The sequence below is a fragment of the Centroberyx gerrardi genome, chromosome 18 (assembly GCF_048128805.1).
Source record: "Centroberyx gerrardi isolate f3 chromosome 18, fCenGer3.hap1.cur.20231027, whole genome shotgun sequence".
Lineage (NCBI taxonomy): Eukaryota > Metazoa > Chordata > Actinopteri > Beryciformes > Berycidae > Centroberyx > Centroberyx gerrardi.
Window position 1 is genome coordinate 12,711,281 of NC_136014.1, and position 14,710 is coordinate 12,725,990.

At 42.5% G+C, this 14,710-nt stretch overlaps 2 protein-coding genes across 4 annotated transcripts in view; one reads left to right on the forward strand and one right to left on the reverse strand.

The window, feature by feature from the left end:
* Positions 1 to 8,488, forward strand: part of LOC139924882 (disheveled-associated activator of morphogenesis 1-like) — a 46,321-nt gene extending 37,833 nt beyond the window's left edge. For 2 of the 3 annotated variants that reach the window (XM_071916093.2, XM_071916094.2), the window contains exons 14-26: positions 225 to 533; positions 649 to 756; positions 1,879 to 1,908; positions 2,430 to 2,527; positions 2,913 to 2,997; positions 3,527 to 3,633; positions 4,263 to 4,351; positions 4,717 to 4,885; positions 5,039 to 5,146; positions 5,388 to 5,448; positions 5,616 to 5,747; positions 6,522 to 6,692; positions 6,883 to 8,488. In XM_071916093.2, coding sequence (XP_071772194.1) covers positions 225 to 533; positions 649 to 756; positions 1,879 to 1,908; positions 2,430 to 2,527; positions 2,913 to 2,997; positions 3,527 to 3,633; positions 4,263 to 4,351; positions 4,717 to 4,885; positions 5,039 to 5,146; positions 5,388 to 5,448; positions 5,616 to 5,747; positions 6,522 to 6,692; positions 6,883 to 7,095 — 1,680 coding nt within the window. In that variant the 3' untranslated portion in view covers positions 7,096 to 8,488. The remainder of the gene's footprint in view (positions 1 to 224; positions 534 to 648; positions 757 to 1,878; positions 1,909 to 2,429; positions 2,528 to 2,912; positions 2,998 to 3,526; positions 3,634 to 4,262; positions 4,352 to 4,716; positions 4,886 to 5,038; positions 5,147 to 5,387; positions 5,449 to 5,615; positions 5,748 to 6,521; positions 6,693 to 6,882) is intronic. The other variant, XM_071916095.2, reaches the window with a different exon arrangement.
* Positions 8,489 to 9,138: 650 nt separating this feature from the next.
* l3hypdh (trans-L-3-hydroxyproline dehydratase) lies at positions 9,139 to 13,575 on the reverse strand. The gene is made up of 6 exons (XM_071916098.2): positions 13,531 to 13,575; positions 11,660 to 12,137; positions 11,315 to 11,484; positions 11,067 to 11,189; positions 10,383 to 10,520; positions 9,139 to 9,659 (listed from the first exon to the last, which is right to left on the reverse strand). The coding sequence occupies exons 2-6, from the start codon at positions 12,135 to 12,137 to the stop codon at positions 9,534 to 9,536; spliced, it is 1,035 nt and encodes a 344-aa protein (XP_071772199.1). The 5' UTR covers positions 13,531 to 13,575; the 3' UTR covers positions 9,139 to 9,533.
* Positions 13,576 to 14,710: the final 1,135 nt, after the last annotated feature.

The following is a 14,710-nucleotide window of genomic DNA, read 5'->3' on the forward strand; positions in this document are numbered from 1 at the left end:
AAATTCGATTTGAAACTGTAGGAGAATCAAGACATTAATCAGTAGTGGTGATCCAGAGCAATAACTGAGTTTACTACAAAGACATAAATATTAGGAGGGACACAAACCCCTCAAATAAAAAGGTTGTTTTACGGAAATGCTGTTTAAAAATAGGTACGAAATTGATTTGTACCTGAACATAACTCCATTTAAAAGCTCCTTCATGTTGTTTTGTGTCTCTCCAGAGACAGATTGCGGTTGTTCCCGGTGGTCCCCCCTTTGCCCCCGGCCCCCCCGGTGGCCCTCTCCCTCCTCCCCCTCCACCATCCTTTGCAGGCATGCCCCCTCCTCCTCCGCCACCTCCCGGGGGCATGATGCCTCCTCCACCGCCGCCGCCCCCACCTCCGGGTGGCCCCCCACCTCCTCCCGGGCGCCCGCCCATCGGAGGGATCCCTCCACCGCCAGGGGCACCCCTGGGACCGTCCCTGAAGAAGAAGAACATTCCCCAGCCATCCAATCCGCTCAAGTCCTTCAACTGGGCCAAATTAGCTGAGGTGAGAGCAGTCGGTACACAAGAATATGCAGAAACATGAGACGGGATGCTGAATTGTGATGTTCTGATGCAGCATGTTAAAATATATTGTGTAAAATGTATTCTCTCCTACTCAGAATAAACTGGAGGGAACTGTTTGGACGGAGGTGGACGATGGCAAGGTTTTCAAAGTCCTGGATCTGGAGGACATTGAGAAGACCTTCTCAGCCTACCAAAGACAGCAGGTACTGGGCCGAGCAGCTGTTCATCTCTCCATCTCACCTGCTGTCGCCCTCTAGAGGCAGAGAGGGCTGGGGTGGGGGTGGGGGTGGGGGTGGTTAGGGTGGGGGCATCAACTGGCTTTCAGTGTCTGATATAGACTTGGGTTGTGTACAAATTGTCTGCAAAATCTCCTCTTTTGTAACTTTTGATCACTCTTTTTGGTCCTGAAATCCTTTTTCAGCTCACCAGCTTATCAATGAATAAATAATGATGAATGATACATTTCAGTTAAGTGGTAGGAAGAAATAGCCAGTAGATGGATTTGTATGCTGATTTATGTTAGATGTAAAAAATTCATGCTTCTACCATCTTTAATGCCATCTCACATTTGAATGGAATGCCATTTCTGCAGTTGTGCTCTTTGTTGTAGTTTGGATGATTCTACTATATATGATATAGAAAATGCATGAGTGAGCCGGAATGAGATATTTATTGCTAGTGGCTTCAATTTGCAATTAATTCAGTCACTGAAAATTCACAATCATTAAGTAATGCTAAAACACAGTTGAACAGAAGAGAATGAGCCTGGCTTCTCACACTGAAGATGCAAAAAAGTACATAATGTCATCAGGCCAATGCAGGATCTACTAAAGATTTTCAATCTGATCCAGCTTTGTAAGAGCAGTGTCTTTGTTACAGCTCCAATTTGTTTAAAGAAAAATATTATCAGTACTCAAACACAATCTTAAGCACATTCAAGACCATTGATAAGATCTGAAATGTAATTCAATAATGCCTTGTACTAAATTAGATCCTCAGTGTTGGCCTGATGATTTTGACACTTAAAGTATATAGAGAGATGACAAACTGAAACTAGATACACTTGACAGGCTGCGTTCTCGTATGCACAGCATGTGAACCATAAACACTTACTGATCAACAAGCACGGCAGATGGCAGTGCCCACCAGATGACTGCTCACGTCTCACCACTCCTCACTTCATCACTTACTGTTCCACCGTCACCAAATTGCTGAATGAGCTTGTTTTTTTTTTGCCATTTGTTTTTATTGGCTGCAATCACGTAACTGCTTTACTTAATTCTAATGAGTGCTTACATCTTCCTTGCTTCTTGCCTGCATTTTAGGACTTCTTTATGGTCAATAACAGCAAACAGGTGAGTGCACTTACAGTATACAACCTTGTCACAGTCACTCTTCATGGGTTCGATTAGACTTTACAATTGGTTTTACTCTGGTAGACAAGTCCTATACTACAATTTTAGCTGTATGTTTCCTTTCAGAAAGTGACTAGGTTGCCTTGACTCTGAAGAATCGTCTCTGCTCTGTTTTAAAACTATACATTAACTAGTTTCTGACAGAATACACAACCTTTGAGACGTTTGTTCAGAGTCACTGGCCTTTCATGTTAGCTTTCCCACATGTCATGTTTGCTTGTACTTATGAATGTGATGACCTTTCCTGTGTGACTGTGGTCTGAGCCTTTGTGTTGTGTCTTCAATTCATGTTTGGGATGTTGGTGCGTGTGTCGGTCCATCTGCAGTGTTGTTGGTCCTTGGTTCTGCGTGTGTGTCTGTAGGTGTGTGTGCATGTGTGGGTGTGTGTATCCAAAACAAAGTGGTACAGGTGAAAACAACCCATTGCACTCTAACCCTCCTATGTATGACTCTGCTCACAGAAAGAGGCAGAGGACGACTCGCTGAGCTCCAAAAAAGTCAAGGAGCTCTCTGTCATTGATGGTCGTCGAGCTCAAAACTGCAACATCCTGTTGTCACGGTAAGTGTACTGCATCATAACCCTTGTAAAAAACAGAATGACATTACTTTACGGTTACAAAGCCATTTTACGTAAGTTGGTCTTACATTACAGTGTGCGCTTACTATCTTGTTTTTCTTTAATGTTGAAGAGTTGCTGAGTTGTTGGTTGCCAAGATACTTAAAATTGCCCAGTGCTTACTTAGTCTCTTCCCTGAAAAAAGGGAGATTAAAGTCATCCTCACCAGAGCAACATTGTGTCAAATTTTTGTGATGTTTTTAGTTCAGATGCTACACGTTTTGATGACCAAAAGTTCATGGACTTACCATGCATTACTGATATAGCACAGATGATGGTAATGATGGTATTTGTCTGGATTTCCCATCTCATATGATGTGTATTGCAGGCTGAAGCTCTCCAATGAGGAGATGAAGAGAGCCATCCTAACCATGGACGAACAGGAGGACTTACCCAAAGATATGCTGGAGCAGGTACGGCATCCGGTCTCCTGCAAGAGATAATCCCTCCTGTATTCCCCCCTGTGGACGCATGAATAGATCCTGGAGAATCAAACGTGCTTTCATTTTAGTGATTGGGATGGAGCTATGAAGATTATGCCACCATCCACTAAAAAATACTGTAGACCAAATTGACGCATAACAGCCTTACCTTCAGCACTTAGTTTTCATAGCCACTGCAAAACGTTTATGCTAGGTACTGTACATCCCTATGTGCTGTAACTCTCATAACAATATATTGCCTATTTTGTAAATGTTAAGGAGAGTTGGCTGTCCACTCATTGCTTTTATTGCTTTTTTCTGTAATAACAGTGAAGAGACAGCCAGTGAAATGCAACGGGCACATTAGCAGAGATTCAGACCTATTCAGCCACAAGTATATGAAAGAGTGCATTAGCAGACTGAGCCAGCATGATAAACCCTTGTGCTGTTTTTAACGGTGACAAGTACAGCTGAATGACTGTGGATTGTTTAAAGTAATGAGTCTTTCCCCGTCCTTCAGATGCTGAAGTTTGTCCCAGAGAAGAGCGATGTGGATCTCCTGGAGGAGCACAAACATGAGCTGGACCGCATGGCAAAACCTGACCGCTTCCTCTATGAGATGAGCAGGTACTGTGCTCACACAGCGAATGTATTTCTGTCGAGTGTGACCCTATTTATTCAGTACTAAACAGGTAGTACACTCATGCATGACAGCTTCAGGTCAGTGCAGCACAGTGACGATCGGCTCTGCTGTGAAACAATAGCCACTGTTTCCTTTCCCTCATAGCAGATAAATCAGATGACATGTGGGTTTCTACTTAACAAGGAACAATGGATGTTTTTGCAAATCACCATTGTTTCTAAATGCAATTGCTGAATAAAGATTGTTAGTAAGGTAATAACTGTGTTTGTGTAATATTTGACTCCCAACAAATAAAACAACATTACTACAGCATAGTGACAGCAGTTTTGTCTTAAAGAAGTTAGTTTGCTCATGTTTAGTCACTTTACTTTAGGACAGAATTACATTGGAGGGAAAATGTCATCATGGTTTTCATCAGCTACAGAGTCAATGGCTCATAGACTGAAAACATCACAGTACAACAAAACCCTGCCAAAAATAAACATGTCATCACCACAGCTGTAATTTTATATGTGCCATGTTAGTAGGCGATTCACTTTGTGGATTTGCCTGTTTATAATTTAATATTTTTCTATTTCTGTTCTCGAACATGCCTTTTCCATTCCCCCTGCAGAATAAACCACTACCAGCAGAGGCTACAGTCTTTGTACTTCAAAAAGAAGTTTGCAGAGAGGATAGCTGAAATCAAACCCAAAGTTGAAGGTGAGAGAAGTATTGAATAAATTAAATTAGTCCCACATGCACCGTAATGTTGTGATTTTGGAGATGATTTATGTCTTCTTCTATAGGCTTCTCTTAATATAGACCACATTTTATTATATCTAACATAGAAAGCCATTTATTTTCAGTAAGTTAAGTATTCTCTGTCAAGGAATCTCTACAGCCATTCCTGATGGCCTCAAAAGTTTTGCTATATTTTGTGTTTTCACCATTTTGAATTTGATATGGAAATGGTTTGCCAATTCCTTCCTAAAGACCGATTAGTTGCAACTCTAAAAATAGAGTCAGGTACTATGATTCCACTGGAAACGTTAATTTCCCTTTTGTTTGCCTCCTTCCTCTCTCAGCTCTGACCAGGGCTTCTAAGGAGATTTTACACAGTAAAAACCTGAAGCAGCTGTTGGAGGTGGTGCTGGCCTTCGGAAACTACATGAACAAGGGTCAGAGGGGCAACGCGTACGGCTTCAAGGTGTCTTCACTCAACAAGATCGCTGATACCAAATCCAGTATCGACAAGTAAGAACACTTTTAATCGTCAAATTGCAACTTTGCAGGCAGTAACACCCAAAAAATGACATCGGACATCAAAATCACATCTGGAATTGGGAATTTGGTGTTGATAAAACTCCATATTGTCATCCATTCGTGACTTGCTGCTGTTATTTGCAGAAACATCACTCTCCTTCACTACCTGATCACCATCCTGGAGAAGAAGTACCCCAAAGTCCTGATGTTCCAGGAGGACCTGCAAAATGTTTCAGAGGCAGCCAAAGTCAAGTAGGTGGAGCGGTGGAGATCCTGCTGCCTGTCTTTGGATTACTGCTCTTTTTTTGCCCTAAAAATAATAATAATAATAAACTTTATTTATATAGCACCTTTCTTAACAAGGTTACAAGGTGCTTTACAATAAAATAATTAGAAAAAATAAAATTAAAACAGTAAAAAGAAACATCCTTTCCATCCTGTATTCAACAATTCAACCATTATCCCTTTCAACCATTATTTCCTTTCACTGCAGCATGACTGAGATGGAAAAGGACATCAATAACCTGCGCAGCGGCTTGAAAAGCGTCGAGAGTGTGAGTCACAAGGAGGCCGGCGCTTAATGTTACATTACAATTAATTGATAAATCTCATGTATTAATCATTCATTTGTACAATGTTTATTCTTGGTCTGCGGCGACTCAGCTCTCCTTTCACATCTCCTTCAATTTCCCCTCTCCTCTGATTCCCTTCTCCCTCTCAGGAGCTGGAATACCAGAAGAAGCGGCCGCAGGAGGTGGGTGACAAGTTTGTGTCGGTGGTGAGCCAGTTCATCACCGTGGCCAGCTTCAGCTTCTCCGATGTGGAGGACTCTCTCACCGAGGCCAAAGAACTGGTAAGCCAGTATGGCGGTGTGGAGTGTGTGTGGTTTGTTTCTGCCAGAGTGTGTGTATCTATTCAAGCAGGCAGGATGGCATACAGTTACTTCTAGACACGTAAACTGAAAGCTTGCAGCCTCTCATAGCAGCATGTTGTTTTTTTTTGTTTTTTTGCTGGTGTATGTTACAGTGATCATTGGTAACCGCAGAACCTCCTGACTCTCTGAACAGCTCCTTGCATCTTTTGTGTGTGTGTGTGTGTGTGTGTGTGTAATAAAAGGCAGCACAAGCCTACAGTGTTAAGTGGCACTAATCCCCATCATCACATACAAAGGAACATTTGAATGCACTGACAGAAACACATTAAATGTGATTGATTAGGTGTGTACTTTTAAATGCTTTTTTTTGGCTCAACTTAAAGTTTGCGTGTCACGGACAGAGTTGCCGTTAACATACACATCTTTGAAGGTATATGTTCTCAGCATGATCTCACATCTGGCCCCTTCTCCTTCTTAACTTGCTGTGCAAAATAACCAACAAACACGCTGCCTTAATTTGGGCCCCTGGCTCCAGTCTCCGGCCTCAGCTGTAATCAGTAGCCGGTCAAATCTAGGTTAACACGGGCTTCAAAGCCTGACCACTGGTACCCTGCTCTGATTTCAAAGAGCTAAGACCTAATGAGTCTCCTGTAAAACAGTCAAAGATTGAGTAAAACATGGCTCTACTGTGTACCGTTGTAAATCTAATTCCACGCTGCCCTCCCCGTTCGCCCCCCCTCTGTGGTCCCACAGTTCCTGAGGGCAGTAAAGCACTTCGGGGAGGATGCCAGTAAGATGCAGCCAGATGAGTTCTTCGGCATCTTTGACCAGTTCCTCCAGTCGTTTGGCGAGGCGCAGCAGGAGAACGAGAACATGCGGAAACGCAAGGAGGAGGAGGAGCGCCGGGCCAGAATGGAAGCTCAGGTATGTGATCCAGCCCCGTTTCCAGATGATGGTATAAACTTTGGGCTTTTTTTTTTTTGGCTCATGAAACAAAAATGGTCACTGTCAATTAAAATACAATCCCAGCTCTCTTCAATTCATTTCAGTTGATGGAGCATAATCTGAATGCAATACAATGATGTTTCTTTCCCTCCTTCACTGTGTTACGCAGCTGAAAGAACAGAGGGAGAAAGAGCGAAAGGCACGGAAAGCCAAGGCGAACGGCGAGGACGACGGCGGCGAGTTTGACGACCTGGTGTCAGCGCTGCGATCGGGCGAGGTCTTCGACAAGGACCTGTCCAAGATGAAACGCAACCGCAAGCGCATCAACAACCAGACCACGGACTCAGGCAGGGAGCGACCGGTCACAAAGCTCAACTTCTAAGCGAGGGGTTCGACTTCGCTATCCCGTTTCTTCAGTTCAGCCGCGCTCGCCCCCCCCCCCCCTCCTCCGCTCAGACTCATCACATCAATAGAGTTTCTCCTTTCCCTCTGGGTCGGACTGACATACACATTCCACAGCACCCTCCTCCATCGCCACCCGGCTCCGCTTCAGTAAACCACGGCCTGCAGAACCACTGAAAACATACTTTACACCTTTCATCCTCTGACTTTTTGATGTTAAATGGAGCAGAAGCCAAACGCTGTTAGATACGACCAAATAAGATAATTCCAGATGGGAGAGCGGAGCCTCTGAATGAAAAGCTTAATTGAAATTCTGGTGCAAGAGCAGGATGTCGCTCCTGCTGGGTGAGCCCCACCCTTCTTCCTTGTAGAGCGAGTGCTGGAGAAAGTTTTCCTCCAGAGCTAAAAAAAAAAATGCTCACAGTTGTTTGATAGGAATCGTTCTGTGCTGTTTTTGTATGGCAGAATCCACACACAGACTGACGTGCAGCTAAAAGACTTCTTCAGGGCTTGATGTTCGATCCAAACAGGAAGATGATTCCATTTAAAAAAAACAAGGGGCCATTTTGTAAGGAATGATTTGATAGATTGACGGGTGGTGCTTTCACACCCCTGAACTGTCCCAGTGATTTTTGGAGAAAGACTGAATCCGACGTTCCCCTGGACACTGTCGTTCCCTTGCAATCAAAACCATCCCAGGACTGAGAGATGGCGTTGTTGTTGTTGGATAAAAGCGGTTTTAATTGCAAGTGACGACGCTCAGCAGGAGCCCTTTTTTTTCTATTCAGCATTATTGACATGCAGCATTTATGTATCTGATCACTGTATGTTTTTTTGAACTTTTTTTTCCTGTTAAGAGCTGGCCTTAACTCTGTTGATTTTAATTGTTGAGTGGGTACTCTTGAGGCCTGGGCCTAATCTGCAATTTCTCAACAAGTGTGGACACTCGTGTCATAGATTACCTATATCTATATATAAGGTTGCGTGCTTGTTACACATGCACACATAAATTCGTAATTACTATGCTAAATGTCATTAAAACCATACCCAGTCAATGCAATACACCTGCTCTTCCCCTTCGATGGGAGTGCCCTCCTTTTAAGTTTTTATTGGATAGTTGAAATATGTTACCTGCATATTGGCTGGATTTACACTGCCAAAAAAAAAAAGAAAGAAAAAAAAAGATCTTAAACCCTTTGTGATCCACATCTGATGTTTTCATTGTTGGAGAAACCATCAGATCTGGACAACATACAGTATGATTTTATTTTCCCCCTGTGTAAATCCATCCAGTGTGAGACGCTTCCATTGGACTTTTATAATTTAAATATTGCCTTCCATTGTATGATGACCTGAGGTTAATAAATGGGAGAAAACAAGTTTGGGTTTTTTTTTGTTTAGTAAGTTAATAGACCTCTTAACTGCATAATCTTAACATGAAGCTGTTGAATGAATTAATCTAGAGCCTTTACTTACTGAAGGGTTACTGAGTTGGTTTTCAAAGTGTTATATTGACTCCTGAAGGTCTGTGTGTGTTCCCAAACTCTTTGACCTCATCCTTACCAAACCAGGTCAAACCCTGCAAACTTCAAGGAGCCTGTGTTGGCAACCGGACTCGTAGCTCCTTCTAGTGGTCAATACCTGCTATTGCACAAGATCCTTGTCTACCAGTGTGACGCTGCTGCTGTACAGGTGCTCTGCTCTTCAACAGTTCTCTTCAGAGTTGGCCCGTTTCCGTTAAACACAAGATCCATCAGGTAGGACAAGAAATGTTGATACTCAGACCTGTGCTGCACACATCCTCAAGTGTGCAGCAGTTGGTAACGTATCAATACTCAAACTGCTCTTTAAATTCCCTCTAAAAGCTCTCATCTTTAACATAATGAAAACAAAGAGGTTCATTTGCAATTATATTAAGATTGCATGTAGACCAATCCATATGCAAGATGTGATTTGCAACATCTGAACTAATATTTGGCTGACTGTTTACATGTCATACAAACACTCTACTACACTGGTCCATAGTTTATTTAGGATTATCATTTGAGGTCATATGTTATAATACAATGAACAGAATATTTTAGTTAGCCTAGGTTTGCTTTATCATCGCCTTTAATTAGGTTAGATGTTGTTTCTGCATTATAGTAGGCTTTTGAAAAAAGATAAAAGATGGTTATACCTGTTTGGTGTGTTCAGATTATTGCCAGTACATGGATGCAGGTATAATGATGAACTGTGCACATCACCTGCCGACCCCCGGAAGAATCAATGAAATGTGGAATACATCTTTAAATGAATCTCTCCAAATTGTCAGTTAACACTGTTATTCTTGATTAAAAAAAAAACGTAAACGCTTATGTTCATAAACATTTTTGACATTTCACAACCAAGTTGAGAAACACAGGCTGTAATTCAGGCTCATTTCAGGAGAAACCCGTGTGTGAGCTTGTCATCTGCCTCCTGCACAAAGCGTGAGACGCCGGTGTAGAAAGCTCTGCCAGCAACCTCCACCACCACCGCCTTGAAGTCTCCACACCGGGTCTCCTGCACAGAGGAAAACACACAAGAAAGCTCCTCAGTGAGCATAAGTTTCATCACAGCATGGAGTAGACTACAATAAGACAGTTAGGGCGAACGTTTTGGTTTATTCCAAAAACTACCCAAGGCACATGAACATCACTAAAACACTGATACTTACCATTACTGACACACTGTTTCAGACCTGTTGCTCTATAGAAGCACACAAGGTAAACGGCTCAAGATGGGGAATTACAAAGAGTCATCTGTCTTTTGAACACAAAGTCTATAAGACCGACTTGCCCTCCTCTACTAGTGAGTAGATCTAGATGCTGATTTGTAGGCTTAACACTGCTTATGTCTGAGTTGTTGAGGATGAGGACACATTCTGGTTACTAATATAATGTGAATCCAGTTGATATGGCAAGTCCATACAGATATTCTCAGAGTTCAGAATTTTTAACACTGACAGAAGTGTCTTAAGCCAAACCAAACACACATTTGACATGTATTTTGACTCTCAACAAGCCATGACATAATGGAGATTATCTCTAACTGCTCCTGACCTTTGGTTAATGACACACTCTGACCGTGACTCTCAACCCCCGAGGCCTTTCAACTCCTACCATCTTATCAGCACACGTGGTCTGACTGCCTGGTCTCACTTCGTTCACCTTTTCTGAGTTCTCTGAGTAAACATCTAATGTGCGACAGTGTCCCTGATGACCTGAAAGAAGAGTGAACTGCTACCTCAACAGCTTTTCCTGTGAACTGGGAACCAGTAGCCCCGCTCTGAAAGGTCCTGGTCTGGTTGAGCTGGAGGAGACCTTTGTGATACTGAAGAGCCACCCGGGCCGTAACACCAGAACCAGTGGGGCTTCGGTCCACCTGCAAAGATATCATTTAAACCGCTTCATTATTAACATTTTTCTCTATATCTGACACCCCGACAAACTAGGTAACAAAATTCACAGATTCATGCAGTTGTTTTATTAAGGCATCTTTCATAGTGCACAATTTTCCAATGTGACATTTTCTGATATGTTTAGGCCAAAAGTTTATTTTCTATGGTGTTAGTAATGAATGGACATGGTTTGGGGTCATTCAGCACTTTACTGGCATATTCAGACTGGTCCAGACTAGTGCTGACATCTTCATTCTCGTCACTGCTGCTCTGAGGAACACATGCTGCCATGTTAACCACGACTAAGAAGTCACCATATCAAAAAAACCTCAAGCACAAGACGACCATTGTTAAAGGAAACCAGGCCCGGATCATTTCGCTGTGGGCTAAACCTGGAAAACCCCTCCATTATCCATCACAAGGGGCTGAAAATTAGAGGGTTTTGTTGTTCTAGAGTAAATCCAGATGAGCCTCTTCAAAGCATGAAGTGACTAGCTGGCACCGACTCAGGACCGCAGATAGTAAAGTACCTGAGCTTCTGCGAACACACACATGTTGGCCGTGGGATCAGAGGAGTAAGCGTCTTTGCCGTCTGTGAGGATGGTGCCATACAGGAAGGCCAGGTCATCGCTGGTTGGGTGGTGCAGCTTCACCTAGACAAGGATCAAGAATGAGAAAACAAACGGCAAATCAAGATACTTGGCTGACACCATATTGTTGAGACTGTTTTTTCTCCGTTCCTCCTGTGCTGCGAGTTGTACAACATGGAATCCCTCACTTGAGATTTGACGGCGTCGGTCACTGCAGTGGCTGCATCCACCAGGTCCCGGGTCCTGGACTTGGTCACATCAAGGCCAAACCTCTGGGCGCTGACGAAGGCGTAGAACGCTCCTCCGTAGCTGATGTCGACCACAACGTCACCGAAGCCTTCCACTGTCACCGTCACATCTGACAAGGATCAGAGTTAGTCCTGCAGAATAAACTCAACACCCTGGCAGTGCTGTTAGTAACACAGGAGCATGAGGGTCTAGATGATGTACTGGTGCTTGATGTATTGGTTCTTGTGGTTGTGAATAAGTGGTCTCATGTTTCTAGTGGGAGAAATTCAAACTGAGCGCTCTACCTGTAGCAAATGCAAACGCCGGCACGCTGTGAAACCTTACTCCTCCTGTTTTACCATCTGAATACTCAACAAAGGCCTTGACCAGACCGCAGGGACAATGGATGTTCACTTGGGTCTCGGGGGACTGCGGCTCCTTGATGAGCTTGTAGTCCACGGCGAAGCGGCCCAGGGCGATGACAGCGTGTCCGCACATGGTGCTGTAGCCCTCGTTGTGCATGAAGAGCACCCCCAGGTGGGCCTCGGGCTCCTCGCTGGTGACGACCAGGGCTCCGTACATGTCGTAGTGCCCGCGCGGCTCCAACATCAGCACCCGCCTCAGGTGGTCCAGGTGCTCTCTGACGTAGCGGCGCTTGGACAGCACGCCGTCGCCCCGGACCTCCGGGTATCCGCTGAGGATGATCCGCAAAGGCTCTCCGCCGGTGTGCATGTCCACCACAGACAGCTCACCGCCCTCGTGGGGTGGAAGCTGCATCTCCATCTGCGTGCAGTAAAATAAAAACATTGTTTTGAGCCAACATACACACACATTTTCATGACTTCCCTATATACACAATTCACCAGTCTAGTCTAGTCTTGTTTATTTATATAGCCCTTTATCAGTCAAGTCTCAAAGGGCTTTACATACCATCATATACCACACATATACTGTACATACTACATATACACATCATATACATCCTGTACTAGGTCATATACATCTGTTTGGCCTGTCTACTGTAGCCTAAGTAACAGAATTTGTGATACTATCCTATTAGGGTTGCCAGATGAAGAACTTAGCAAAACTAGGAAATATACAGTAGGTCTAGCCTTTATTAAGGTCCAGAAGCAAATCAGTATCAGCAATATTATTATAGCATATTTATTACAGAAAGTCAGCACATCAAGAGACTTTGGGATATTAAGCCTGATTTATTATTACAATTATTATAAGCCATGAAAGGCCAAGTGATTTTAGAATAGTGTAAACAAGTGTAAACCTCTCACTATAACGTGTGGCTTAATGCTTTCATACAATGGCAGTATCACAGTATTGTATGGTTAAATTATTTTGGGCCACTGAAAAAACTAATTTATAACTACAAACTCATATATTTTAAAACCAATTATTTCTATCCTGGTCCGAAGGGATTTTGACCTAGAAATACCAGTCCAACACATTAAATATTTACATTACTACCATTTTGAAGGCTGAGATCGTGACCAACTGCAAGTTTGTAACCTCATATGAAGGCTGAATCATTTTGAGCCACCAGTAGGCTATGACAGATGTCTAATAAGGGAGACCCAGCACTCATAGATAGCTTTGGTGTTTTCTATCCCAAATCAGGGGCCAGTATGTTATTGGAGGGTTGATGTTTTGGGGGTCAGGCAGATTACAACTCTTCTCTCTAAGAAAGTAGACTGATGGCTGATCCAGTGCAGATTTCATGCTGTTGTGTACGTGGATGTATTCAACTCTGGATGACGTATTCAACAATGGCGGCCCATTCATTAGTTGCTCACCCAGCGCGTGGTTCTGCACAGCTGATCGCCTGGATCCTTATTCATTAATCAACACTTCACAATTAGGTCATATTGTTGTGCGCATGACTGTAAGTTTGTGATATGTGACATCCAGGGTTAAGTCATTATGGGCCACTAATATGACAAATGTCAGATTGATAACAGACTTCTACTATCTATGACAGAACTATTCATATAACATAATTTAAATGACCGATGTTAAAATGTTATTCTACAGAGCTGAAGTGAAAATTTTGTTTAGTATTTAATTGTCTTTCATTTTCCCTTAACTCGCCAGCTAGAAGCTGCGAAAGGCCAGAGTTTCATTACTGCGGTAAGCGTCGTTTGAAGAAAGGATTATATTTTACCTGACTCAGATTTTCTCGGTAGTTTGTTTGTGCTCAACTTTCTGCACTTCGCTGTACCTTTCTTCTTTCTTCTGTGCGGCAGACGTATTTGACTTCGCAAAAGAACTAAACAGCGCCATCTTCTGTTCAGGAGGGCTGCAAAACTGTTATACGGTAGATGGTTTTTGTTATTTCAATGTGTAGGCCTAGATTTGTGGAATTTGCATGTTCTTCTTGAAATGGAAAAATCTGAAAATAATTTGTAAACTGCTGCTTTCATATCAACATCAAGAATAATATAGCTACATGAATTATGAAAACACTGCATGTTGCATAACACACGGTAACATGAGGGCTTTCAATGTTTTTGAATTGGGACACCATACAGTCATTATTATAGATCCATGTTTCTAAGATGAATGCATCACACTGACTTGAATAAATACTGGATCTTGTGGTTGTAACAGAGGAGACAAAACAACAGGTGGTGAGCAGGCATCATTCTTCATTATTCATGTCATTGATAGGCTTCTATAGATGCATGCAAGGTTATTACACATCTAATATAAAATACTTGTATTGAGTTGGCTGACAGTCACATGCTTCCATCCTTACAGTTTATACAAATGTGAATCACAGCCACACACAAAACTGGTCATGAATAAAAACCTCAGATATGCTGTTCCTGTTTGTACATGCTTCTTACCAGTACTTCTTAACAGTATAAACAAATAAAAGTGTTTGTATCAGCCAGTACAGTACATCTCTGTTCAGATTTGCATAGTAGTGTGAAGTAACCCATCATTTAAAAACCTCTGTGGCCCCAAAACCTCATATGCATTACTGTTCTCACTATACAGTAGACAAAGATAAAAGTCAATGTTTAACATATCACATCTACTAAAATCAAGTCAAAATCAACTTGCTATAGGTTGGAGAATTATACCTGAGCAAAAAAATAATACAGTTGATAAGAAGTGTGTTGATATGACCCGCTGCAGAGCTTAACATAATGTTCAGGTCGGTTTAAATGAGTGAAATATTCCTACCTTGTTTCAGAGAAATTAACTTCTTTCACAAGCAAATATTGAGATGATTTACAATAAAAATAACTTGTGTTGTCATTTCTATTATTAGATTGCCATTATTGCATTCCTACTCCTATTTTACATGCGCATGGAAATGAAGCTCAAACACAGTT

Coding starts and splice junctions, on each gene's coding strand:
- l3hypdh (XM_071916098.2), bottom strand. CDS start 12,137: ATGGAGATGCAGCTTCCACCCCACGAGGGCGGTGAGCTGTCTGTGGTG. Junction 11,190..11,314: donor CCGACGCCGTCAAATCTCAA/GTGAGGGATTCC, acceptor ATCCTTGTCTAG/GTGAAGCTGCACCACCCAAC. Junction 9,660..10,382: donor TCACAGGAAAAGCTGTTGAG/GTAGCAGTTCAC, acceptor TCCTCTGTGCAG/GAGACCCGGTGTGGAGACTT.